This window comes from Pleurotus ostreatus (genome assembly GCF_014466165.1).
Source record: "Pleurotus ostreatus strain PC9 chromosome Unknown scaffold_2, whole genome shotgun sequence".
Classification (NCBI taxonomy): Eukaryota; Fungi; Basidiomycota; class Agaricomycetes; order Agaricales; family Pleurotaceae; genus Pleurotus; species Pleurotus ostreatus.
Window position 1 is genome coordinate 503,947 of NW_023503157.1, and position 25,737 is coordinate 529,683.

Consider the following 25,737-nt stretch of genomic DNA (forward strand, 5'->3'; position numbering starts at 1 on the left):
GGGTGCGCAGAGTACGTATATGGGTACTGGTGGACAGCGGGCTACAAGGAGTAGCCGTATCAGCCAGCAAAAGGCGCAAGTAAATCGGCATTCGGTAGAACCCCATGCCGCCGAGGTTGGCCCAAGCATCCTCAACCGCCATCACGTATCAGAAATCATTGGCAACATCATTAAATGATAAGTATCGTGCTCCAGTGAGATGATCACGTGAATATCAAAAATACATCTCTATGTTCAGTGTAAGCATCTCGCGAGCCAACCATGCGATACATGATGACAGAACACATACTAAACGTGGCAAGCCGTTCTCTAGATCACGAGCTGTCCATTTTGTCGTCGTCCTCCATCTCTGCGCCACCCCGTATTTCCTCAAACACCAGGGAGCCCTGCTGTTCCTTCAACCATTGTACACTACGTTTTTCGTCCATGAAGTATGTGTAGGCTCTTCTTAGGTCTTCTACATCGACCTTCTCGGCTTTACGCTTTCGGGCGATGACCTGGGCGCATGAGATAAGATTCAGCGCGTAGCGCAAGGTGGTCTGCATGGCCATGGAAGTAAGAACCGTCGTGGCCTCGGCAGTGAGTGTTACGTCCTCTTCTTGACATCTGGAAGGCGAAAAGTTAATTTTGGCTGACCCAGAGCATGCTGGAAACATCAACCATCAGAGAAATGCTTGTGATAACTCACCGAATCTGGACGATCTGCTGGATATCCTCCTCCGCGTATGGCTGAGTGCTAACAATAAGGACACGATCAAGGAGGTCTACAGGTAGCCCGTGAGGACTACGGAATTTCGTGCCCCGGATCCGTGACATGCCGCGATTCGAAGCCATGATAACCAACGGCGAGAGTTCGTTCTCAAGCGCGCGATTGAGGAAAGAGAAACATTCGATATCGAGCATGTGAACTTCGTCAATGAAGAGGACCTAAAAAGAGCAAACGATGAGTATGGTAACCGAAACACCCGAGCATCTCGTAACTTACGCCAGGGATTATCTCAGCTTTGCCTTCCTCTCGCCATTCAGCTACTTTCGTATTGATCTGGTTTCTCAACTCGGGCTTTATCTCCCCAGTGTCTCCCGCAAACAGCGCCAGGAAGCCTTGGGTACGACTGTTAATCACATCAATTTCGTGTAGAGAAACGGTGTGTACGACTTCTTTTCGCTTTTGGATCTCCCCTTCAGGACATTGCACGAATTTGGTCTCGTGGACAGTTAGGTTTGGCATAATGGAAGGCAGAAGGGACGTACATCTGCTCCCATTGCATCGTAATCTCGGGAACGAGCGAACGAGCGTCCCAGCTTGGTGATTTTCCCCGACGTTTTGTCGATGGCAATCACGTCCCCGGCTACGACTTTCTCCTTTGCCAAAGCATCAATCATTTTGGTTCCCAGGTCGTATATAGTCTCCATGTCAGTCGTTTTGATAGTCAGCTTGCCAGTTTTCGTTGCCTGAACCCTCAGCCTCAATGTCAACCCTTGACTTTCGAACGTGCATAAAGTACTCACGCCGGTTAGACTTCGATCAATCTGTATCTCAACTACCTCACCCTCGATAAGTTCGGTCTCTTCTTTAATTCGTACACCTATGCTGCGTCGGAATGCCTGCGTCAAGGCCTCCGTTTTGGACATGGATAGTGAGAACACCTCGCTAGCAGCGATCATGGTGAATGGTACATCTGCACCCAGAGTCTGGGCCATCCCTATGTCGACGGCATTTCAGAGTACCATACCAGCCAAATGGAATATGTACTCACCTAAAGCGATCGCCGTTTTGCCTGTCGATGGGGGTCCCGCGAAGAGCATCGCTCGACCAGCGATCCGTCCCTCCTGAACCATTTTGAGGATCATTCCAGCAGCTTTACGCGCCTTCCCTTGCCCAACCATGCCTTGGCTGTTACCCCGGGGCTCCAATCTATCATCGAGTCCTAAGCCACGAATATGGGAGTGTGCGCCTGTTTAATGACTTTAGGACTGTCCCTACTGAAAAGCCTGGATGCAAACCTATCCGCTCCATCTTCGTGATATCTCTCAGCTCCGACGTTCCTGTCGCAATTTGCATGGCCTGAAACTCAAGTGATCAGAGTGTGTACTTTGGTTTTTGAGACACGAAGTTTACCATGATGAAAGTAGAAGGCAAGGACGCGTTTGTTTGGTTGATCGGGTTCCTGGCAAACAACTACTGGCGAGACGCGCTTGGTGCCACTTTTGTTACACGCTTCACCCATTTCCAATGCTCAGAGCGCAGGCTGGCTTCGGTCTCCTGAGGTCATGTCTGGCTTCTCTGAAACCACGGCCCAATCCCTCCGGCTGGCGTAGCTATGCCTCGGAAGCACAACCCGAGGTCGTAGCGGATGCCTTCGTCCGCACGACAGCACTTTTCAAAACATACAAACCGGTCACCCCAGGTCTGCGGCATCTGCGCCGACCCCTCAACGACCATCTATACGAAGGACGACCTGTCCGACTTCTGACCATAGCTAAACGGAAAAAAGGTGGTCGAAACAACCGGGGTGTCATCACTGTTCGACATCGTGGAGGAGGACACAGACAGAGAATACGGACGGTGGATTTCAGGCGTGAGGCGCCCGGTATACACGACGTTGTGCGAATAGAGTATGACCCAGGTCGGTCAGCGCATATTGCGCTCGTACGAAACCGGGATCCCGAGGCGCAGGGGATGAAGAAATGGAGCTACATTCTTGCGACTGAGGGAATGAGGGCCGGTGACGAGGTCCAGAGCTTCCGACAAGGAATACCAGAAGGATTTGTTCCTGGCTTCGACGAGATGCAGAAGGAAGAGATGGAGCGGAAACTGATAGAGACGGACGAGGGCGAAGAAGGTGAACAAGTGGATAATTCCGCGCAGTCACTCGCTATTGGTATTCTCCGTACCATGACCCTCAAGCCTGGCAACGTTCTTCCCCTCCGACTCATCCCCCCTGGCACAGTCATCCACAACATTTCACTTTCTCCGCAAGGTCCTGGTCTTCTGGTGCGTTCCGCCGGATCGTTCGGACAGGTCATCACACATGAGGACTCTGGGAGGTACACCCATGTACGCCTTCAAAGTGGTGAAGTGCGAAAGGTGTTACAGGAGTGTTGCGCAACGATCGGCAAAGTAAGCAACCCGCTCTGGAAAAGTAGACAGCTGGGCAAGGCTGGTAGGGCGCGCTGGCTCGGACGCAGACCGTCTGTACGAGGTGTGGCTATGAACGCGTATGTATCCCTTATATCTTCTCATCTGCTGCAACAAGTTGACATAATTCCATAGCAATGACCATCCCCACGGTGGTGGTCGTGGCAAGTCCAAGTCGAATAAACATCCGGTATCTATTTGGGGATGGGGAACGAAAGGAACGCGTACCAGGAAGCCAGGTCCCAAAGGTCCCAAGAACAGTAACAAAATGGTTGTCAAAGAACGACCCCGAGGGAAAGAGAAGCGAAGCAACTAGTTATCCCTTTCATTTATTGTCCGGTACATCCTCGATAATGGCATAGATTTTTCCTGAGACCTCGAGGTATAGTATTACTTCCTACATTTTTTATAGGTGAATCTTTCCCCGTAACCCGTTGAACGCGTAAGAGCCCCAGAATCACGAACGTGGGCGCCTTTAACGTCCAGATATCGAAGAACGCCAATCACTCTGCATTCGTGGCTGGTTGGCTATCTGGAAGTAATCCTCATGATCATTGCTCCCCATCGTCCTCTTCGTCATCCTCGTCGGCGAGTATCTTCTTCGCTTCTTTACTTCCTTCAGCAGCTCCGATAGCATCCCGCCACGCTGTCAGATCATCCCCGATGGCGGTCCTCGCATCTTCTACAGCGGTACGCAAACCGTCGTAGTACCCCGCGTAAGTTCGATCTGTATTTGATTCGATGTCGAACGTCATCACTTTCGTTCGGGAAAGTGTGGGCGTGTCTGTGCCCTCTGGAGGGTGGAGGACATAAGTGATTGTTACGGCCTTCGACATTGGCTGGGTGAAAGATTAGTACCAACTGATAGAGGTCGAAGTCGTGGGTTTCACTCACCGAATGGTTGTGAGGACTCAAAATGAGTTAGCGCCTCGTTGTCAAGATGAAGTAGCTGGGCACGTGATCCAGTCCACAATTTCCTCCTTTCCCTCGTTCTCCTACAATGTACACATCATCTGCAGCCCAGAAAGCCAAAAGACGAACCCACGCTCGCCCCGAGCTCAGCGAGGAGCAAAAGCAGGAAATAAAAGAAGCATTCGAGCTGTTCGACACGGATAAAGATGGCTGTGTTGATTACCACGAGCTCAAAGTCGCGATGCGCGCGCTGGGATTCGACATGAAGAAGGCGGAGGTGCTGAAGATTCTGCGGGATCACGATAAGACGGGGCATGGCCTCATGGATTTCGAGGACTTTGCAAAAATTAGTGAGTTACTTTCTGTGGATCATACGGCGAGTTTGGAAGCTACGCTGGGGGACCAGGCGCGTTTTTTCACCGTAGTACGCGTCTACGATTCCAATTTACGCGTTCCGCCTTTTAACTGCGAATGTAAATGCTGACGGTTGTTGCTCCAGTGAGCGAACGAATATTGGCGCGAGACCCTATGGATGAGATACGACGCGCATTCCAACTCTTCGACGATGATAATACGGGAAAGATAAGCTTGCGAAATCTCAGACGAGTGGCAAAAGAGATTGGCGACCGCTTAGAAGACGACGAACTGTACGTGTACCACCCTTCTTGCGAGCCATGTATCTGAGACATTCAAATCACCCTCTAGACAAGCGATGATTGACGAGTTCGACCTCGACCAGGATGGCGAGATCAACGAGCAAGAGTTTTTCGCGATAATGACGGACGATGCATGAAGCCATTTCTACCGCTACGTGTTTACGGACTGTCGTCTAGCCTATCCTGTTGTCTTTCCGATCTATCACGCATTTTGTACTATTACTCTGGATGCAACTACTACCACAACGCGTCGAGTTGCGCATGTTGTGTTTTCGAGCTCGCCTACGTTGTACGAGTGTGAATGATAACAATTGATTTATCAACGGTCGCTCTAAGAAGCGCACCCCGGCCAAGTATGCGTCGATTTTGCTTTCATAGAGGTCCTAAAGTTTCTGAGACTTGTCTGCATTCTTTTAGGTAGGAACGCCGACGTGATGGCGGTATTCGATGAAAGGGCGCTGACCTTGACAGATCTCTGTCAAGGTCTAAGTATGACCTCAGTTGCGAGACCGAGATCGCGACATCCTGAGACCGAGTGACCACACTTTAGTTGTCCCTTAGCAAGCATTGAATAATGATTACATGAGGATTGACTCCCTAGATGATTGATGTACATAGTTCAGATGTACTTACACCCACGAGACAACAAAAAAGAAAAACTACACAGAATCACAAACAACGGCCATATTCGCTGTCGTTGTCGAGCACTTGGAAATCAACGCAGACAGAAGACCGTATGAAGCGTTTCAAGAAACGGTAACGCAGGCCACTTCCTGCAGAGACTCGAGATCCGACTGGGATAGGTCACAGTGTTCGAGAACAAGATCAATTGTTGACTGTCGTCGAGCAAGCCAGCGTTTCAGGAGGGGGATATGTCCCGAGTCGCAGACGAAATCGGTACCCTCCAATCGAAGGCGCCGAAGCGACGGATAAGGCGGAGAAGTATCTTCGTCCAAGTCAAAGAGAGCAGACAAATCGAAGCTGGCGGAGAGGTGCAGCTCTTCGATGGTTTCGCATTCTTTGAGATCGAGAGGCATTCCTGATTTCTGACTTCGTTTCATTTGGAAGATACGGGGGACGCAAAGGGTAACCAGGCTCAAGATGCTTGCTAAATCGATCGGACCGCGACCTTTGAGGCTCAGGATGGGTATATGGACTCCATTGGAGTCGGTAGGGTGGCACATTTCCACCTCCCCCGGCGCCCGCATCAAGTAGTGCAAATTACTACCATGATAGCACCTGTCGAAGAAGTGGAGCACAGGCTCGACCACTGGCGTACAGTTCTTCCAAGATGCGTGCAGCGACTCGATGTTGTCCACTCTGAGATGGTCAAACATCGTGGCTATGTTTGGTTGCTCAAAGCGTACAACGATGCCACGTAAGTGGGGAAGGTGTATTGGTGTCGAGCGGGTGCTGGGTGCTGTATCCATATCCTCGGGGAGAGTCACATGAAGGCACTGCAGCGATGGCATATTCTCCAGACCCGAGAGCAGAAGGTCAATACCTGGGCACTGTATCACACTACCTTCTGCATCTAGAGCAGCCCAACCCCGATGAAGTCGAAGCTGGGTTAAATTTGACAGATAGGTAGCCTCCAGATACACCTGTCCACAGTCCAACTTCGTAATGTTCGCGAGCCAATTTGCTTTAGGTGGCAAACATCCGCGGCAATTGACGTACGTCAGTCGGGGTGCCACCCCACCAAGGAAGTCTGGAGGGAACTCTACGTCCGGAGCAGTAATGAGAATTTTCAAGAACGGTGCCGGCTTGTTGAAGAGGTGGACGAAAGGGACCTTGGCATATACTGACAACTTCTTGACTCGCTCCGGGTGCTCCACTATATGTTCGAAAATGCATCGAAGGTTCGCTGACGCCAAGTCTCCTAACCCATCGTGCCGCAAGGTGAGTGGTGCCGTCCCGGTCCTTGCAAATATTTCCTGGATAAATTTGGGATGTACGCTGACAAAACTGGTCCACAGCGCGGGCTCGTTCAACGAGATGTTGCGCCAGGCACGGCAGACATGTGTGACTGGCATCCACTTCAAATGAGGATATCTCAACAGCCTTCTCTCGGCGTCTAGATTGAAGTCATGGGCCAGGAATCCAAAAATCTTAGAAATCATCTCCGAAGGTAACCTCCTCGTCTTGCTGCAATCCGCATTGCGTTGTTCGCGCAGGAGTCGTATCTCGGCGAGAAGAATGTCGACCTGGGCGAGACGAGCATTGATCTGGTTGTCGTAGAGGTCTTGGGGTTCTTCAGAGGGTAGCAGAGTCATTCTGTGATCTTCTCGTCAACCTAATGGATTTTTTGGAGAGCGGGTAGTGGTTCAAAGTCAAGAGAAGCCTTCAGCGCTAATTCGTCTCATGTCCTAGGACCTACAATTAGGTAATCCACAGAAAACTCAGGATCACCCCACGCAATGGCACAGGTAGCATGCTACCTGATACTGAGGCGAGATGAAAGGAAACAAATCGTAACTACCCATGTAGAGTAATGCATCAGTGGACCGGGGATTTCCATCTGGGTATATTCGATGGCTCAGCATGCATCACTCAAATTCCTACAGCACTTGCATCTCAATATCAACTTCGGCGCGACTTCGTCTTAGATTACCTGGGCGGTGAGTTCTATTTGAAGTTTGAATACGACACAATGACAGAGTTCCTATCAGTGCCACCTTCTACGAGAAGCTCGCCGCATTCAAACCCGTGTTTTCATTGGTGCCTCCCAGTACGGCCGGCATGTACATATGGGTAAGTTACTTGCCGGCTTGTCGGTAGGCGTACTGATGCTCACTACATCTGCGTAGTTGCAACTCTGTTTGGACAACCATCCTTCGTTCGATGGCGATTCAGAGACCTCGACATGCAGCTTTGGACGGACCTTGCCAGGGCGGGGGTTCTAGTTGCGCCTGGATAGATGTTCTCAGCCAAGAAGAGAATACTGACGCCCCTGGCGAAGGCCATTTCAGAATGAGTTTCAGCAACGCAGATGTAAGCATACCTTTCTCAACGTCACCGGTGCTTGATATGAAATATCACGGATGGCGCAGTTCGAGGTCATTAAGAAAGCGATCACGATATTTGGTGTGGTCATCCGCAAGTTTTTTGAAAGAAACTAAAAGGTGACGCGAACGGGCTACCTTGGGATACGCTGTGGAGTGTAGACTTATGGCATCTGTTGGTTTGCTTCACAGATGCCAGGAGAGTGTTTCGAACTTAGTATAGGGCACAGATATGTGTACCTTTCGATATTCTCTGTGGGTAATACGACCACTTGAGTGCCGATTCACATTGATCAAATGCTACTGATACACATCAAAAGCCGTAGATAGGTGAGGCTGTTTCCTGATGGTAGGTGATGCAGTCGGGAGGTCCCTCGCTCAAGCAAAGTACACTTGCTATCATGACCACGTCACGTTAGTTTCCGACACACTGACACATCCATCGGGAATGCTCACATTGGTGTCCGGGACTTGGATGACCGCATTGTTATAGACCAGGAGGAGATCAGTCCCCTTCACGTTGTTCACCGTGACAGAGGTGTTCCTCAACCGAATAACAGCTGTCTCAGAAGCATTCGCTGCGCGTGACCAGTGGTTCACGGCCCAGACTTCTGGCGCATGTTCAACTGGGTAGACGGCAGCTGAACCGCCAGAGCGGGCAGTGATGGAGACATTGAGGCATGTGCCGGATTGGTTGGAAACCCAGACCATGATTATACGTCTAGAAGAGGCAGAGTGTCAGTTGGTTTCAATTGGCTGGGTAAAAGCTCGATCGAGCCATGACTCACCTCAAGAGGCTGATACTGGAAGCTTGAGCTTGGGGGTAGAACATATCCAATATACACCTTTTATATCAACATACAAGAACAAAAATGAATGGACACTCAGCCTGGATCATCCGTGTAAACGCGGAAAGCTGCTAGAAATCCGTCCGCTAGCACGAGCTGTTCGCCAATTAGTGAGCCTGCGTCGGCAGAACTCCTGGAAAAGTGCGCGATGAAAGAGATCACAACTATAAACTTGAAGTTCTATATATCTCGAAGCGAAATAGGCGCTAGTAATGGCATAACTTTCGTTATCACTTTTGACCCAGAATCGTGAATTACTTGCCTAAGGCGCGGCACACCAAGCCCTTACTCCCGAGACGTTGTTCCGTGCACAATGCTCCTGTGCGACCCAGCTCTCGCATAGACTTCGATTTTGCCATTAAATACATTGTGGATAGTATCCTGAAATAAACCGCCAGCCGTCGTCCGAAACTGCTCTCGCCAAAGCCGCCGCTGAGCCAGTGAACACTGAGTTTGGAACATCGGCGGGCCGCCGGCTACTGCCAACCTCAGGATTCTTTAGGGCTGACCTTCACCAGCCAGAAGCAAATTTTCAGGTATCACAGAGAAGGCCCAAGCGGCACACCTATCTCGATTCCCCTTGACGAAGCTCAGCTTGAAGTCCAAGAAGGGAGTTGTTGTGGCTTTCACTGAGGCATATCCTAGCACGCCAAAGGCGGATAACCCTTTCGCAGGATTTGCGGATGTCAGGCTGACCAACGTACGCGTTTACCTGGAGGGGGCGAAGACGGGCGACGGCGACCTACCGGTATTCATTGAGCACTTTGCATGGTCAATACAATGGGCGAAGCTTATCGATTTTCTCACAACCCTCTTTACTTCAGATTCCAGTATGCGCTTGCCACTGGAGCAATTCTGGTGGATGGAGATATAGAAGACGTCGTAGCCAAGAAATTTGCTCCCCCTGGCCCATTCTCATCCTGGCGCATCCGCATCAGCAATCTGTATAATCAATCTCCAGACCTCTCTGGCGTGACAAGGAGTTGGTTCGAGTTTTCTGGATCAAGTCGGTCTTTCAGTAATTAGTACCTACTAGTGTTTTAGCGTATTGGAATATATGTAGCACTCGTACACAGTTTCTGCGGCCGTTCTCGCCGTCAGCTATCCGTCAATGGCCACAAGAATTCATATAATCTTCGATAGAGTAGGAACCATGAAGCATGAACGCGAAGTAATGTAGTATGAATTCACAATCAACAGAAACAGGGAAGCTTCAACTACAAGGAACTGGGAATAACATCATCAACCTACAACCGTGACCACTTTCCGAAGCGATGCGATATCCTTGTCCGAGAGGCCGCATTCTTTGAGGACGAGCAGCTCGATTTTTGTGCCGGACTTTCGTTTAGAAATCCAGCGTTTCAGTGAAGGAATCCGCTTCGCCTTGGGCACGAAGCTCACTCCTTCAAGATGAAGTTGCCGAAGAGATGGATAAGGAATGGAAGGCGCCTCCAGGAACTCGAAGAAGGCAGATGTTGAGTATTCGGAGATGATCTGAAGTTGAAGTTCTTCAATAGTGTCGCAATCGGCGAGAGGAAACTTGGGAGGGAGTTTTCGATGCATAGCGAGGATACGGGGCACGCAGCGAGGGAGTAGATTTACCACGCTCACCAGATCAGTTGGTCGAAGGCATTTGAAGAGTAGGACAGGTGTGTGGATAGAGCCTACGAACTGATGCATCTCCAAATCACGCCCGTCCTGAAGTAAATAGTATGATAAGTTACTACCATGGTAGCACATGTTGAAGAAGCGGCACACGGGCTCGATCATGGCCGTGTCTTTGAAATCGATTGGGCAAGTTATTTCCAGCCTTTCAATGCTATCCACTCTGAGATGATTGAATATGACGGCTGACTTCGGTTTGCGAAGGTGAACAGTGATATCACGTAGGTGATGGTGGTGTATTGGTGCCGAACGGTTGCTGGGAGCATTGCTCATATTCCTGGGGAGAGTGAGGCACAACTGCTGCAGTAACGGCATATTCTGCAATGCTGAGAGCAGGAGGTCGATGTCTACGCAGTGGATGACTCCGCCCGCTGCATCCAGAGCAACCCAATCATAGCCAAGTTCAAGCGAGATTAAGTTCGACATATAGACCGCTCCAAGATGCACTTGGAAACACTCTAACCTTGTCAGATTTGCGAGCCAAGTGGCTTCAAGGGGCAGACTCTGGCAAGAAACAGACTTTAGGCGGGGTGCAACTCCACCGAGGAAGTCTGGGGGAAATTCCATATCCGGAGAGATATCGACGTGTTCCAGGAAGGGAGCGGGCTTGGTAAGGGTGTTGATGAAGTCCTCCTCGCCATGGATGTACAACCTTTTGATTCGCTCGGGGTGCTCGGCTACGTGCTTGTAAATGAAGTCGAGTGTCTTTCCTCTATCGTAAAAGCCACCCTGCCCCAAGGTTAATGGAGCTGCTTTGGACCTCGCGAAGGCTTCCGGAATCCAATTGGTGGGTACAACAGTGATATCGCTCCACAGCGAAGGGTCGTCCAGTGCGATATTGCGCCAAGTGCTACAGACATGGGTGACCACAATCCACTCCTGGTAAGAGTATTGTGTTATCTCGCTATGCAAGATGCCGAATATCGTCGATAGTATCTCTGGAGGTAGGTTTCTCGTCTTGCTACAGTCCGCGTTGCGTTGTTCGCGCAGAAGACGTATATCGGCGAAATGCGCGTTGATTTTGGCGTCATAGAGGTCTTCGAGTTCTTGAGAATGAGTGGAAATCATTCTAGTGATCATCTTTTGGTAGGACCGAAAAGTTACAGATGGTGGGGGTGGGTTGAGTTCGAAGAAATAGTGGCTGTCTCAGTTATCTGGTGATCACGTTTAGATCACGTTGTTCTCCGAGCCTCGCCAGTGGCCACCAGTGGCCACCAGTGGCCACCAGTGACGCTCAGGAACTTGAAGAAGCTGTTTTGTTCACGCTGATCACTTCTTAGTCCATTCGATAGTACAAGACTTGTTTCAACTGCACATTAGACCGAGCTTTCCGATTGTATACAAAATGTCTTTTGGTATCAAATGCAAATGTGGGGAATACTTATACTGTTAGCCGCCATGTTCAGGATCGACCTAGTCCACACAGTGCAAGAGCGGCCCTCATCATATCGTCATCCTGCGCCGGCTCCTCTTTACCTGCTTCTCTGATTTGAACGCCATGCAGCTTCATTGGCTTCAGACTTTTCCCCGTCTCGATGTTCCAACGAAGGTCACCGGCACCCAAAGTACTTGGTGGTGTCACCGCCTCATGCAGTTCGTCGTCCGTATCATCTGCATCACCTGCATGGAGCTTTACACCATCCTTCTCGGCAAGTCGCGCAGCAGCGCAAGCCCACTCTAGCGTTCTTTTCCTTTGCGCACGGCCGAACTCGACATAGTCGCGTGCAGGAGGGCTGAAAGGTGGAGCAACAGGAGACGAGGGCATGTTGTCCCATAGATTCTTGGAGTCGTGCACCTCCTCGTCTCCAGTGTATATACGTGGCCGCTTCGGCGTAAGCGGTGGCGGCGGGGCCCACAACTCAGAGCGAGAGGCTACGCGGTCTAACGAAGGCCACGATGACCGAGAGGATGATGAAGAAGTTGTGAATGGGGAAGATGGGCGTTTGCCTCGCGTAGAGGTCAACTTGGTCTTGGATGGTGCAGAATGGTTGTGCAGCGCAACGCGTCGTTCCGTCTGACGCTTGTTTTGGAACCAGATGGTCACTGAACGGCTTTCCCTGAAGATGAACCGCCAATTAGTTACTATGGTCTGCAAGTGAGGATTGGACGCAGGCAACGTACATTCCACCAGCTTTGGCCACAGCATCGCGTTCTGAACGCGTTGGATGCGAATTCTGATGATAGAGTTGCTCGAGAATCGTGAGTTGCGCGTTATTAAATCGGCGGCGTGTTCGTCGCGAGATGGCAGTCGTTGCAGTCGAGGCGGCCGTGTCGGTCGATGAGATGCTCGTTGCCGAGAGCGTGCGTGATAGCGTCGTCGTCGTCATGCTTGATGAATGTAAATGCGAAAGGCGAGTCGAGAGACTGCGCCGCGATGAGGAGAAGGTGGTGGTCGGGAAGAGAGAAGCAATGGAACGATGGAGACTATTATTTATGTGACCGTCGACTGCATCACAAGCGCACACCCCTGCACAGCGGGAACGGTTGGTTGATTGAGGACGCGTAGTGCGGAGTTTCAATGCGCGTGCTTTCATCACATGACCGACGCGGAATCAAATGATTGAGCCCTCGAGCCCCTATTCTGAATTCGACGCGAAATTGGTCAAGGCCTCAAGGAACTATAAGGTCTGGTCACAGCAACTGGGCCAAACTTGGGAGTTCACTTCGATGTGCTGGCCGGCCATGGATCACTGGCATTGGTCACTGGATATCTCCTTTGTGGAAATGTGGCAACTCGCCACTCGTACTCATTGACCTGTGGCAATAGTGGGTAGTTTATAAAGGGTGTCTCAACAGCTTCCAACAGCACCATCTTCCTCCCGAACCACCACTCTCCCAGCTCTTTTGCGCCACTCATTTCATCACATTCTGGCGGGACATGGAAACCTTGACCTGCCTGGTCCTCGACGAGCGTTGCTTGTTGTTCGCTTCTGGTTATTTCGGGCTGGACATTATCGAGAGGCGACGACACTCCGGCGGCAAGAGAACAAGATTTTGCCATAATATTCGCGTCATCTGATCGTTGGATCTAAACTCTGTGCTCTCTCCTCTACAACGGTTGCCCCAAAATGGATATACGCCTAGCCGTACCTGGATGTCTCCTCGACTTCAAGCTGATGACTCTGCTGTTGCTCTGGGCTACGTACCTGAATTTGAAGACCGATTTCCGTCGTGAATCAAGCGTGGGGCTTTGGGTTAATGCGACTATCTGCTCTGGGCTGTTTGTGCGCGTCTTGTAAACTTGGCTGCTTCCTTCGACCGTCGTGGATCGCTCTCGTCAGTTTTCTGGTCCTCGTAGTTTCGCCTACGCTTCATCTGTGCTCTCCTTTCCCACTTGTATTTTGGAAACGGTCTTGTGTCATCGGTGCGAAAGTCGTAACTCGTGGCGTATTTCCCTTCCAGGCATCTGCTACTGGTGTTGTTCTGCCCCCTTCGTCTGGCCCTTCGGGATGGCCAACGACCCGTGGATGAAACTGGTCGTCCTGTCACCAATATCTGCCTCAACCAAACTATAACTCACATCGACGACTGAACTTTTCTTCTCCCTGGCTATGGACCTCTGTTCTGGATGCGCTGCTTTTGTCCTCCTGGTGGAACTTATATCCTGTTCGGCGACTAAGGACTCTCAAGACGAACTACCGTGGACTCGGCTCCCTTTGCGATCTAGGATGGAAACAACGCCAAGGATTCAACGTCCCTTCAACTCGGGCGATCTGTTTTGCATCTCCTCTCTGAGTCCCCTCTCCCTTGGACGAACAAAACCACGCATCCATGGAACTGGAACGGCTAGGATCATTAGGGTTATCGTGCGACAACTCCCCTTGAGCTCGATGATCATGAATCAACAGGGAACCAATCCTGTGGAATCGGTGTCAATGATGCGGCGAACTACCTTCGGGAAGTGAGAAAGAGCGTACCGTGTGTTCGGAACCGCAACGGCTATCGGGAAACGTGCTGGCCGACCACCCAAGGCATCGGGACCTTAGGATCATGAGCGCGAAGGATCAATGCATCATTCAAGAGCCGGACGCTCGGTCGACTTCGCCGTTGGCCATCTGGCCCACCTCTATGCCTGTTGACTTCCTGCGAACTGACTCTTGACTTATGGACCTTCGATTTTCCGCCAAGGCGAATGAATTAACCCATGGAACACGCCCTGTGGTCGTCAACTCTAACCTCGCCGCTCCGATTGGTCTCAGCCCGTAGCGCATTGCTGGCATCGGTCATAGTCGACCGCCCTCTTTGTTCATATTTCTTGTATTGGTCGTAATCAAGATTTGATGTCCATGGCCGGACTCCATCTGCGCGATGTGAGTACCCCTTTGATACCGGGAGGAATCATTGATATTATTGCTTGACAGGGGGGTGTCAGAACCCCCGGTGAGTACTCAACATTGACTCGGATGTTCATTCGGGATACTGACTTCCCTATATGTATAGAACTCGGTCAATACTGGCAACAATGATGTGAAAATACCACAGATAAACAGGGTACATCATCCGAAACGCTGTTTTGCCAGTTGCTGGAACATATCCATTGTTGCTTTCTCCTTCTCCTTGAAGTGGCTCGCCCGTTCTCTCATCTCATACGCCTTCTCTGCATTCTTCTGTTTGTATCGGTCCTTGTTGGCGTCTCTCTTTGCGATCCTGTAATAGAAACATACGGCCGCGATGAGCTGGAATATAGAGACTTAGAATTAACTGAAACAACACGCACGCTGCTCGAAAGCTATCTCCACCACCCATCAGAGTGGTCTCATCAGCCTCAAGCCCGTCTTCACCCTTCTCCCTGAATGCACGATCATTATCCCGCTTGGCTCGCTTCTTCTCTAGCATCCCCTCACGGCCTACTTCCTTCGGCCCGACCATATCCTCAATCCGGTCCTTCGCTTCCATCTTGTCTCGCTTGCGCTTGTATTTGCGCTCTTCGTCGCGGTTCTCTGCTTCGAGTTCACGGGCGAGCGCGAGGTCGGAGGACGAAGGGAGAGTGGGACCTTGGAGTTTGCCGCTACCAGAAGCAGAGGCTGCGGCGTCTCGCCCATGAGTCGCTGCGGCTATCTCATGCCGCGCAGCGTCTAAAGCAGCGGCGTCATTTCGGGTCTGCTTGGAAGCAAATGACCACTTGTAGCTCGTTTGATTTGCCGCAACGGAGGCAGGGTCTGCGCCGGCGTATAGTGACTCTAGACAGTAATATTAAACCATGCAACGACGTTGAAACCAACATGCCTACTGGATAGTTTCCCCTTGTTCCAAGCCTAGAATCCATTGAATGAAAGGGTCAGTACACGCGCGATGCTCACGACATGCACGGATTACACACCTTTACAAACTTTCGAAAGTAACTAAACATCACAATTGAGTTCGCATGCCAGAGCTGTGGAACGGTCTAACCTTCTAGCTTTCTCCCCCGACAGTTCATCGAAGTACTGCAGGGGACATGAGCCTACACATACTACACCGAGGTCGAAATGCAGTACGGACCTTGCGCTTCTCATCCTTCAGCCAGATTCTGAATTCTGCGCTCTTGAGAAAATAATCGGATTCTGATATTGGAGAGGCGTTGTGTGGGAGGTCTCTGGATCTCTCTGGAGAACGTGAGCGTGAACGAGAGCGCGAACGGGATGCCATGAGTGTAGGACACAAGAGGCCGAAATGGGCGCCTGTTTGTGTTCTCCTCAATCTTATTCAATCATCAACTCCGAGTCACCTCCATCGTTATCCCCCTAGATCATGGCAGAAGTAGCCGCTGCTCCGGTTGCAGACGCGATGCAGGGTGTAGTAGATGCTGCCGCTCCTGAAATTCCAGTCGTAGAGGCACCAGCAGTCCCCCAGGAACCTGAATACAAGTCGGAGACACTGTATATCCAAAATCTCAACGAAAAGGTTAAGCTGGATGGTATGTCCTCGCTTGTGCACATGTTACCTTTGTTGACTCAGTGAACAGTGCTAAAGGCTTCGCTGCGCGGCCTCTTCAAATCGTATGGCGAAGTGCTCGACGTCGTCGCGCACGACAATCTGAGAATGCGTGGACAGGCCTTCGTCTCATTTCCATCGGCTGATATTGCAGCAAAGGCGATGAAGGAGGTTAAGGGGTTCCCTCTGTACTCGAAGCCAATGGTGTGTGTTTCGCAAGCCTTTCTCGATTGGTGGATTGTTACCTATGCCTTGAAAGCAAATATCATTCGCGCGAACGCGATCAGACGCCGTAGTGCGAACCCTCGATCCCAACAACTTCGATAGCCACAAGACCAAGAGAACCGAACACAAAAGTGGGGCCCATCATTTTGTTGCTCGCAATGCCATTGACCAGATCTTTCAGAGAAGACAAGATACACGAATCCGCTGAAGCAGAAATTCCGGGCCAAGCGCATGGCTGCTGAGAGTATGTTTTGATTTCACCTATCGCCTGTATTTCACTGACACTTTGTCTTTAGTGGATGGTGCGGCCGCAGTGCCTGCTACGAAACGTCCCAACGTCCAAATGCCGGACGAGTATCTCCCACCGAACAAGATTCTCTTCCTGCAAAACCTACCGGAAAGCGTCACGAAGGACCAACTTATGGCTCTGTTTGCTCAATATCCCAATCTCCACGAAGTTCGTCTCATTCCAACGAAGAAAGATATTGCTTTCGTGGAGTATGTGGACGAGAACAGTGCAGGGGCTGCGAAGGACGCCCTACACAATTACAAGTTGGATGGCGAGAACAAGATCAAGGTATGAGTGCCTCTGTCGATATGGCCTCCAGTGGACTGACGAGATGCATCTAGATAACGTTCGCAAGGAAATGAGAGTCTTGGGTACTCATTCATTTCACGACTATATTGTGCTCTTGCTAAACTGTATCTTTGTATGTTGTAAGCTGTTACTTTCGCTTTTGCATCCACGGCCTCAGTATTGTAAGAGCGAAGACGGTGCTTGCAAGGGTGTTTTTGGCATGCATCATATCATATTGAACATAATGAGTACTGTTGTGGCCAGATGTTTACTCCTCATCCTCATCATCACCACCCTCCTCCTTCTTGGCAGCAGCAGCAGCGCGCTTGCGCTTGACACGGCCAGGGCGTCCACCACCGTACGGCGAGGTGAGAGCGAAGTCAATATGCTTCTGGGAATCGAGACGAACGACGAATGAGGGGACGTTAACGATTTGCTTGCCGACGCTGCAGACCATCATCTGTGAGCGTTATGAGAACGAAACGAAGATACTGAAACGCACCGAATGTGGCGTTGCCTGATGAGAACACGGGCGTGGTGGATGCTCTTGGCCAATCCGCTCTTGAAGACCTGGGTCTGCAGACGGCGTTCCAAGAAATCTTCGATCTTCAAAGCCAGCACGTAATCGAGACGCATGCGGGTCTCATCGAGCACACCGATACGGACGAGTCGTCGGATCAAGGCGTTACCCTCGAAGAGACGCTTGGGGTCCTTCTCGTCGAGCTTGAGCAGCTCACGGGCGGCACGACGAATTTTTGAGAGGATAAGGGCAATGCGCCAGATTTCGCGCTTGTTGCGGAGGCCGTATTCACCGGCGAGCTACACACGATCCATGCAGTGAGAAATGCGCACAAGTTTAATAAGATAGGCAAGGGGCACACCTTGAGCTCGGCATCTAGACGAGCGGATCCGAATGGTCGACGGGGGACCTTGTAGCTAGAAAAGACAGAGTCGAGGAGGGGCACGGCCGATAGTCAGCTCTCATGCATCCCGTCCACATCATGTGGATCTTGAAGATAAAGTGCTCACGTCTTGCTGTGGTTTCTTGGGGCCCTGTTAAGTATATTGAGCACACAGTCTGCAACAACGAGGAACGACCAAACGTTTACCTGGGCATTTTGCTTGATGGTGTCGACGGTGGACTTGCGGCCGCGACACAAAATTGGGTGAGGAGGTATACAAACCAAAGCTGGACAAACAGAGTAGGCTCGGCAGGCGCCAATTGTCAACTGTAAAGTACCCCCAAGCCACTCGGGATCTTCCGATCAGTCGTCTCTGCGTGCAGCAATTCTTCAACGCCAACGCCAACGACACCGCCCATTGTGAGCATCGCTGCCATTCTGCTGCGCCGACACCTTGACTAAAGAATACCACAGTCCTCAAGATGCCTCACTCATTCGGTTACCGCGCGCGTACGCGCCATATGTTCAAGCGGGGGTTCAAGGGTATGATCGTACCAGGACTTTGAGTGGTCATCGAATAACGATATGGATCGTAGAACATGGCCCCGTCAAGTTGTCCACCTTCCTCATCAACTACCATGTAGGCGACATCGTTGACATCAAGGCCAACGCCGCCCAGCAAAAGGGTATGCCCCACAAATACTACCACGGGTGCGTGCACTTTATCACTGCAGGAAGATCGTAGCTGAAATTATGCTTGATACGCTAGACGAACCGGAATCGTGTACAATGTCACCCCTTCCGCGGTCGGTGTCATCGTTTACAAGGTTGTTGGCAACCGCTACCTGGAGAAGCGTGTCAACCTCCGTGTCGAGCACGTCCGACACTCAAAATGCCGACAGGAGTTCTTGGACCGGGTAAAGACCAACCACGAAGCGCACGTCAAAGCCAAGGCTACAGGCGGTGAGTACCATTGATTGTGGGCTATGCTTTGCTTATCGAATGTAAATAGAGCGGGTAAACTTGAAGCGTGGACATGTCCTTCCTCGGGAGGCGTACACTGTTACGACAACAGACAACGTTCCCCAGACTATGGTTCCCGTGCCTTACGAGACCACCATCTAAATGCCATGCTCGTCCACATCATTATTCCGTCCATGTCATGTACCTCATGCCATATATGCAACTGCACAAAACCATGAAACCATATGATCGGACGACGTTACTTGAAAGCACTGAGTTTCCTTCCTGCCTTTCCACCTCGCCGATTTCTTTTCCAATCTGAATACCTATGATGCCGACGAGGTTCACTGTTTGCTACCGGCCTTCTGAGAGTGTCGTAGTTACTGGTAATTGGTTGCAGGTGCCCAAACAATTTCGTGTGTTGCCTGAGCCTCAAAGCAGACGCATTACTATCACTTAGACAGATTTGCAAAATTTTGGACAATTCAACCCGGTGCTCCAGATTGGATGTCCCTACAACTCCCGGCATGCTACGAGAGGTTGTCGCTCATCTTGTCTAAATACCTATCAACTTTTTGAGTGAATCCCTTTCCGAGTAGTAGAGCAATGACGATGCCGGTACGACAAGTACCCAAAAACATAGATTTGCAAACTTTTCGTCACAGTGTGTCACGCGTCATTCAGACCCAGCAGCGCAGCCGTGTGCCGCCGTATGCATTCGGCCGCTCGCTCGGCAACACATGGATCTGCAAAACAAGGGGCAAATAGGAGCTTCTTTGTCACGCAAAATGTTGCTGGTTTTCCTGTGCATGAACCAGTAGGTACGAGTGCAAGGGACTCTAGATTCAGACTCTAGCGCTACTATACTAGCTAAGAAAAAAATCAGAAGTCTGTGGGATTGTTATTACTTCCACAGCATTCAAGTCAAATTTGAAATGACTATTTGCACGTCACATTTTGCCCGCGGAAATGGGCTTGCAACTTCTCAAATGCCTTGAGATTTTTACAGTAGCTCAATGAAGTCTATTTCTCAAACATACTTCATGTCCGAGCATAGGACATGGAATCTACAACAACTTAAAATTGGTTTTGCATATCTATGTGTGTTTGCACTACAGTACACGTGATAGTAGCCTTGAGATCAGCCAGGCGAGAGTTCATAGACGAGGGTGCACTGGAAAACCCCTATCTAGCAAAGGCGCCAAGATGTTTTTTGGTTGCGACAAATTTCTATCCTGCTTCAAACTTCGGAGAGAAGTGGCCGGCAGTCGGTGACTGAGCTCTGATTCTCTCTTGCCGTCGCGGCTCAAGCTCCGTAAAACAAGGCAGCGAAAACTCTCCAAAAGCATGGTGATATAGGGTCTAGTACTTCGGTGAACTGTTATAAACTCACATTGTTTCTTTTGCAATCTTGTACAGCGTCTTGACATATCACGCATGCGCTCGTATCCATGTTTTCTTCGTCCAGAATCGAATTTCAAACCGTGGTCGCTGCGAGCACCGGACTCGGCAACATGCAAAGTTCCACGTGCGGCGGAGGTCTGGGCCATTTGAGGTTGCCAAGTGGCACGGGCAGAGTGTTCCGTTGCAGTGCGCGACCCAGTCCCCAGCTAGTCCCTGCCCAGTTCGTTCCCGTATGAAACCCAGGTTTCCACGGGGGCCGACTGGTCAGGCCGGCTGGCTTCTGGAGCGATCAGCAATCAGCAATGAAATTATAGTGCTTGTCTCGTATATAAGCCTTGGGTGTGCAACGCCGTTTTTTCTCTCCATTAATCATCACGTTCACTTTACCAACAAACTCCTCAACTAATTCCCCCTACTCTTCCCGGAACGATGTGGCCAGTGGAGGTTGCGTTCTTGACCATCCTGGGCCTTTCTTCCTTTGGATCATGTTCCCCTCACGAACGGTATCCGATACGGACACTTTCTCCCCGAGGCATCGTCTACGACGGCAACATCGCTGACTCCTACGACTTCGTTATCGTCGGTGGTGGCCAAGCTGGCCTCGTACTCGCTGCCCGTCTCTCTGAGGACTCCAATCACACTGTCCTCGTCCTCGAAGCCGGCGACACTGGCGATGCTATCCGAAACGATATCGATGTGCCCGCTTTTGCCTACTACAAGTCTAAGATGGGATCGTCTTACGACTATGGCTTCCAAACTGTACCCCAGGCGAACCTCGGCGGCCGTGCCATCAGTTGGCCCAGAGGCAAGATTCTTGGCGGCTCCTCAGCTGTCAACGGCATGTATGCCACACGGCCCTCACAAATTGAGGTTGACGCTTGGAGCACCCTCGTTGCATCAGATGATAGCGATGCCGCGAAAGCTTGGGGCTGGACGAGTTTCCTTAGCGCTATGAAGAAATCTGAGCATTTCACCCCGCCAGGCTCCGATGTCAGAAACCTGGCCGATATCCATTACCAGCCGTCGAATCACGGAACAGGCGGCCCTCTGCACATTTCTTACCCTGGCTAGTAAGTCCTGGCGACCTTGCACATTTAATTCATTGTCTTATGCATCCGATCGCAGCACCTTCTCCCAATATCGCGACTGGCTAGTTACACTCAACAATGTCGGTGTTCCCGACAGCGAGGACGCTGCCGGTGGATCTACCGAGGGAGCGTATGCGACGACGTCCTTCATCAACCCCACTAACTGGACACGTTCTTACTCTAAGTCGGCTTACATCGACCCGTTGCCACCCCGCGACAACCTCGCCATCCTTGCCAACGCTACCGTCACTCGCATTATTTTCGACAGCTCGAACTCGAACAATTTGACTGCCACTGGCGTGGAGTTCGCAAGCAACCGTGATGCTACGAAGCGCACGGTCAAGGTGTCCAAAGAGGTCATTTTGGCTGGTGGTGCCGTCGGCAGCCCGCATGTCCTTCTCGTCAGTGGTGTCGGACCCAAGGACACTTTGGAAGCAGCCGGTGTCCCGGTTTTGCACGAACTCAACGGAGTCGGGCAACACATGGCGGATCATTTGGTGAGTCAGCTTCTGAAATAAGAAATCCTGATAATCGCTAACCCGTTTTTGTTCCCAGAGCTCTGGCGTCACCTACGCCGCCAATTTCGACAACGCGGGAGCCATTTGGGCTAAAGGTGGAGACGTCGCTGTACGTGATGTGTTGCGCAATCATAATTATCGGTATAGCTCACTCATTCACCCCCTGCAGAATTCGCCGGCGTTCTTGTCGTTCGTCAATTCGGCAATTGCATACGTCAATTTGACCACCCTACTGGGAGACGATGGAGCGAAAGCCCTACAAGACGAAGTCCGCCAAGGCTCCCCTTCGTCTTTGGCTGGATCAGACTCCGACGTTCTTGCTGGAGACAAAGCCATCTACTCTGCTGTCAGCGGCACCATTTTCGGCTCGCACATCGGATCTGCCGAGATGCTTCTCAGTTTGAACACACCAGGAAACGTCGCTATCCAGGCTGGTCTCCAACACCCATTCTCCGTCGGCCGTCTTTCCATCAACACTTCCAACGCGTTCGACAGCCCCATCATCGATCCGAACTACCTTTCGCACGCCTCAGACAGGACCATCCTGCGCGAGGCTCTCAAGCTCGCGCGTAAGCTCGGACAAACGGAGCCGCTGGCATCATCGTTGGGCGACGAGATCACCCCAGGACCCAGCGTCAACACGGACGCGGAATGGGACGCCTGGCTGTCCACGCACGTCGGCACCGAGTTCCACCCCTCGTCGACTTGCGCCATGTTGCCACGGAACCTCGGCGGTGTGGTCAACGCGAAACTGCAGGTCTACGGCACGGCCAACGTCCGTGTTGCGGATTCGTCGATCTTCCCCCTGTCATTCGCTGCCCATGTAAGTTCCCTTGCGAATTATTTATTTGTTCGCGAGATACGAGAGTCTGACTGTTACGCTTTTGTAGCTTGGTGTCCCGACGTACGGCGTTGCTGAACAAGCCGCTGATATCATCCGTGGCTTCTACAACGGTGTCGCTTCGCCAGTGTCGCCGCCGTCCTCGACGTCAGCGTCCGACTCCTCGTCTTCGCAGACGCCTTCGACAACGAACCAGAATAACGCTGCTTCTACGCACGCAATAAATTCATGGCTCAACTGGACATTGTTATCCGCTACCTTCCTTACATCTGTTCTCGTCCTCTAAACTCATCCGAGTCGTCGTTCTTTCACCCCTCACTCAACGGACACCAGCCATTTTCACGGACTCGTCTTTGCTTACTTATTAACTTATACGTTCGTTCGCCTCTTCCCCGCAAGACAGTTTGCTAGATAACAGCTTGTTATTATACCTGTCTCAGTGATATCCTTACGGACTACACACCTCGTACTGCGTAGTACATTATTGCCTTGGCGGCGATGTCGTCGCCATGTTGTTCTCAGACCCCACCAGTAGCAGTCATCATGTAGTCGGACGATGCTAAGTAGAATAGAAGAATCAATCATGTATACCTAGCACCCCTTGCATAATGCTACCTCGATTGCTATAGCCGTTTCACGGGCGCGTCCACTTCGTCAGGTTCCTTGTTATGCTTAAGGGCTGCGACCTTTTGGGGGAAGATACCACGAAGCCCGTTCCCGTAGTATGGGCCGAGTTCTAATTAAAGCCAGTTCCTCATATTGCCAGTGTATCCGTAGATATAATGACAATCCAATAGGCAAATTTCTCCATGTCAACTTTCATCACTACCACCTTGCTCACTGCCCCAGCTCCTGAAGGACTCCTACGCAGTAGGTACCACGTGGAAACCAATCCGGAAATTCACCACATCTACTTACACGTGTCGAAAACGACCCAATGTCTGTCTCCCAGTCCAAGTCCAAAGAGCTTGAAGATTACTACGACAACAGGATCAATGCATGCTTGGCTGAGGCTCGCCTTCTCCGCCAGCAGCGCAACGCAGACTGCAGCAAGACGAAACATCTACCTGCAGAGATACTGTCGAGGATATTTGGCTGTCTGGTCTATAGTGGGCATTCCGACGACTTCCCTCTGCAGTGGATCGCGGCCACCCATGTCTGCCGCACCTGGCGCACCATTGCGCTGAACGAACCCACATTATGGGCCGATTTCACCGATGTGCATCCCAAGTGGGTCCGCGAGATGTTCTCGAGGTCCCAGGCAGCGCCCTTGATACTGCGGTTATCGCTGGATTCGGCAAATCACCTCGCCTTCATTTTCGAGCACGCACTCGAGTCTCCGGAGCGACTCGCGGAGCTGCGCGTGTCTCAGCAGCCTTTCATGGCCCGTTTGACCCGCCCCGCCCCGTTCTTGCGCTCTCTCGACATCGGGGACGTAGATATTCCTCCGGACTTCCTTGGTGGGGTTGCGCCGCGACTGCGCACCCTGAATTGCTCCGGGAATATGCATCTGCCGCCCGAAGCGAGCTGGCTGGAAAACCTGACAGAGCTGAATTCCCTCGGAGTCGTGAACCTCCAGGCGTCCTATATGTCCAAGTTAACTTCCCTGTGCCTTGGGGGCGACTGGAGCGCGTGGGATGCCGCGAGTGGTCAGCCATGTCGAGTATCCGTCGACACCCTGCTCTCAGCTCTAGAGAACATGCCGCTGCTACAGTCCCTAAACCTCCTGCTTCCCAATGACGTGCAGCAAGCATCTCGCAGCCGTTTGGCACCGGTCTACCTTCAGCACCTCTCCGACGTAACAATCATTTTCGACACCCTGGAGGCCGCTACAATCTTCCACCATCTCCGCACAGATAAGATCAAGAAGCTGGTCGCCGCGGGACTATGCGATGACAATATCGCGATGATCGAGCCTGCGTGTCGCTTTTTCGAGACATTCTACCACGACGGCGGTTTGCAGTACTTGCTCTATAAGAGACATGCACTTGAAGTCCATCGGATCGAATCCTATGGCGTTCATACACTCGTCCTGATGATCGAATACTGGGAATACCTAGCACCTAGCACTTTGGCAGGCGTTGTCAGCATGCTCCCTAGCTGCGTGCCGCAGATCCTGGAAATGGAGCTGGATAATGAATCCCCTCTACATGCTTTTGCGCTTCCTGAATGTGGTACTATCGAAGAGCTCCGGATCAGCACACATTACCGCACACCACTCAATGTCTTTCAGACAAGCGATGCCTCCACTGCACCATACCCATCGCTTCGGCGTCTCGAATTCCAATTCATCGACTTCACCTGCACTCCCGAGTCCGCCGACCTACTGAAACGCTGGATATCCGCTCGAGAGCCTTCAGCAACACTCGAACTCGTCCTCAGAGACTGCGACATCTGGGAGCAAGACTTTGCGTCTCTTCAGGAAGTCGCCGCGGTCAGCCACGCATAGTCGTTCGTACATTTCCCTTTATTCTACTTACTAGGTAAGTAGCTATTCTGGTATCCCTCCAAACATCCTCCGAGTGGGATGGTACAATGAGGTCAACATCTCGACCGCGTGTTTGTGTTTGTTCGAGATAGTCCCTCTCCATTGTATCTTGCTCGTTGAACGTGAGATACAAGCCCTCGCTGCGGGGAATAAATGCGAGTAGCTTGCGATAGCTTCGGCCTAATGCGTGTCAATTCTAGAGAGGTGAGATCCGGCTGTTTGTAGCGAACCTGCGTGGGGTGTCGATGATCGGGACGAGCGCCTTGAGGTGCTGCGCAATCAGCGAGTAGTACAGCACCCGGTTCTGGTCCTGGAACGAGGATGAGCGTATACCCGCTGTTCTGCATGGCCTTCACGTACCTTCAGGCTTTGCAGGAATGTGTTCTTCCGTATGGCGGTGTCCCTCGACATCAACTGGTCGTACGCACGTTCGCATTGCTCTCCTAGCGTATTGGTCCGAGACCGTTCAAGGGGAAAGCCTGTCGTTCCGCGATGGAGAAAGCGGTGCCCTTGTTGAATCGCGCGTTGGTGAGAAGGGCAGCGCCCCGCAGAGCGACACGGATCTGGGGTTTGGGAATGGGAAGCACCATGAT

General features: G+C 51.4%; 14 protein-coding genes across 14 annotated transcripts; 6 read left to right on the forward strand and 8 right to left on the reverse strand.

Annotated features, from left to right (window-relative positions):
- Positions 1 to 314: 314 nt before the first annotated feature.
- RVB2 (RuvB-like protein 2) lies at positions 315 to 2,122 on the reverse strand (the record flags this gene model as incomplete). Its single annotated transcript, XM_036772537.1, has 8 exons — positions 315 to 606; positions 689 to 927; positions 986 to 1,204; positions 1,252 to 1,452; positions 1,510 to 1,703; positions 1,758 to 1,955; positions 2,005 to 2,065; positions 2,120 to 2,122. 8 exons carry the CDS (start codon positions 2,120 to 2,122, stop codon positions 315 to 317), a joined length of 1,407 nt encoding a protein of 468 aa, XP_036634010.1.
- Positions 2,123 to 2,233: 111 nt separating this feature from the next.
- PC9H_002938 (uncharacterized protein) lies at positions 2,234 to 3,455 on the forward strand (the record flags this gene model as incomplete). The annotated part of the gene is made up of 2 exons (XM_036772538.1): positions 2,234 to 3,219; positions 3,275 to 3,455. 2 exons carry the CDS (start codon positions 2,234 to 2,236, stop codon positions 3,453 to 3,455), a joined length of 1,167 nt encoding a protein of 388 aa, XP_036634011.1.
- Positions 3,456 to 3,690: 235 nt separating this feature from the next.
- Positions 3,691 to 3,975, reverse strand: PC9H_002939 (uncharacterized protein; the record flags this gene model as incomplete). The annotated part of the gene is made up of 1 exon (XM_036772539.1): positions 3,691 to 3,975. The coding sequence occupies one exon, from the start codon at positions 3,973 to 3,975 to the stop codon at positions 3,691 to 3,693; it is 285 nt and encodes a 94-aa protein (XP_036634012.1).
- A 164-nt stretch (positions 3,976 to 4,139) lies between these two features.
- On the forward strand, positions 4,140 to 4,844 carry CDC31 (Calcium-binding component of the spindle pole body (SPB) half-bridge; the record flags this gene model as incomplete). The annotated part of the gene is made up of 3 exons (XM_036772540.1): positions 4,140 to 4,401; positions 4,551 to 4,698; positions 4,757 to 4,844. 3 exons carry the CDS (start codon positions 4,140 to 4,142, stop codon positions 4,842 to 4,844), a joined length of 498 nt encoding a protein of 165 aa, XP_036634013.1.
- A 609-nt stretch (positions 4,845 to 5,453) lies between these two features.
- On the reverse strand, positions 5,454 to 8,544 carry PC9H_002941 (uncharacterized protein; the record flags this gene model as incomplete). Its single annotated transcript, XM_036772541.1, has 5 exons — positions 5,454 to 6,961; positions 7,592 to 7,619; positions 7,712 to 7,825; positions 8,169 to 8,433; positions 8,501 to 8,544. The coding sequence occupies 5 exons, from the start codon at positions 8,542 to 8,544 to the stop codon at positions 5,454 to 5,456; spliced, it is 1,959 nt and encodes a 652-aa protein (XP_036634014.1).
- A 1,258-nt stretch (positions 8,545 to 9,802) lies between these two features.
- Positions 9,803 to 11,305, reverse strand: PC9H_002942 (uncharacterized protein; the record flags this gene model as incomplete). Its single annotated transcript, XM_036772542.1, has 1 exon — positions 9,803 to 11,305. One exon carries the CDS (start codon positions 11,303 to 11,305, stop codon positions 9,803 to 9,805), a length of 1,503 nt encoding a protein of 500 aa, XP_036634015.1.
- Positions 11,306 to 11,627: 322 nt separating this feature from the next.
- On the reverse strand, positions 11,628 to 12,552 carry PC9H_002943 (uncharacterized protein; the record flags this gene model as incomplete). The annotated part of the gene is made up of 2 exons (XM_036772543.1): positions 11,628 to 12,282; positions 12,347 to 12,552. The coding sequence occupies 2 exons, from the start codon at positions 12,550 to 12,552 to the stop codon at positions 11,628 to 11,630; spliced, it is 861 nt and encodes a 286-aa protein (XP_036634016.1).
- A 2,169-nt stretch (positions 12,553 to 14,721) lies between these two features.
- On the reverse strand, positions 14,722 to 15,853 carry PC9H_002944 (uncharacterized protein; the record flags this gene model as incomplete). The annotated part of the gene is made up of 6 exons (XM_036772544.1): positions 14,722 to 14,872; positions 14,943 to 15,405; positions 15,456 to 15,480; positions 15,546 to 15,567; positions 15,617 to 15,651; positions 15,707 to 15,853. The coding sequence occupies 6 exons, from the start codon at positions 15,851 to 15,853 to the stop codon at positions 14,722 to 14,724; spliced, it is 843 nt and encodes a 280-aa protein (XP_036634017.1).
- A 102-nt stretch (positions 15,854 to 15,955) lies between these two features.
- Positions 15,956 to 17,014, forward strand: PC9H_002945 (uncharacterized protein; the record flags this gene model as incomplete). The annotated part of the gene is made up of 6 exons (XM_036772545.1): positions 15,956 to 16,121; positions 16,170 to 16,342; positions 16,398 to 16,494; positions 16,545 to 16,607; positions 16,660 to 16,940; positions 16,994 to 17,014. 6 exons carry the CDS (start codon positions 15,956 to 15,958, stop codon positions 17,012 to 17,014), a joined length of 801 nt encoding a protein of 266 aa, XP_036634018.1.
- Positions 17,015 to 17,208: 194 nt separating this feature from the next.
- Positions 17,209 to 18,057, reverse strand: RPS9 (40S ribosomal protein S9; the record flags this gene model as incomplete). The annotated part of the gene is made up of 5 exons (XM_036772546.1): positions 17,209 to 17,386; positions 17,443 to 17,759; positions 17,822 to 17,876; positions 17,970 to 17,993; positions 18,050 to 18,057. 5 exons carry the CDS (start codon positions 18,055 to 18,057, stop codon positions 17,209 to 17,211), a joined length of 582 nt encoding a protein of 193 aa, XP_036634019.1.
- Positions 18,058 to 18,324: 267 nt separating this feature from the next.
- Positions 18,325 to 18,967, forward strand: PC9H_002947 (uncharacterized protein; the record flags this gene model as incomplete). The annotated part of the gene is made up of 4 exons (XM_036772547.1): positions 18,325 to 18,385; positions 18,439 to 18,553; positions 18,612 to 18,805; positions 18,855 to 18,967. 4 exons carry the CDS (start codon positions 18,325 to 18,327, stop codon positions 18,965 to 18,967), a joined length of 483 nt encoding a protein of 160 aa, XP_036634020.1.
- Positions 18,968 to 20,638: 1,671 nt separating this feature from the next.
- PC9H_002948 (uncharacterized protein) lies at positions 20,639 to 22,942 on the forward strand (the record flags this gene model as incomplete). The annotated part of the gene is made up of 5 exons (XM_036772548.1): positions 20,639 to 21,279; positions 21,335 to 21,794; positions 21,853 to 21,924; positions 21,985 to 22,638; positions 22,706 to 22,942. The coding sequence occupies 5 exons, from the start codon at positions 20,639 to 20,641 to the stop codon at positions 22,940 to 22,942; spliced, it is 2,064 nt and encodes a 687-aa protein (XP_036634021.1).
- A 651-nt stretch (positions 22,943 to 23,593) lies between these two features.
- Positions 23,594 to 25,105, forward strand: PC9H_002949 (uncharacterized protein; the record flags this gene model as incomplete). Its single annotated transcript, XM_036772549.1, has 1 exon — positions 23,594 to 25,105. One exon carries the CDS (start codon positions 23,594 to 23,596, stop codon positions 25,103 to 25,105), a length of 1,512 nt encoding a protein of 503 aa, XP_036634022.1.
- Positions 25,106 to 25,340: 235 nt separating this feature from the next.
- On the reverse strand, positions 25,341 to 25,555 carry MAE1_2 (NAD-dependent malic enzyme, mitochondrial; the record flags this gene model as incomplete). The annotated part of the gene is made up of 2 exons (XM_036772550.1): positions 25,341 to 25,454; positions 25,505 to 25,555. The coding sequence occupies 2 exons, from the start codon at positions 25,553 to 25,555 to the stop codon at positions 25,341 to 25,343; spliced, it is 165 nt and encodes a 54-aa protein (XP_036634023.1).
- Between the last annotated feature and the right edge of the window lie 182 nt (positions 25,556 to 25,737).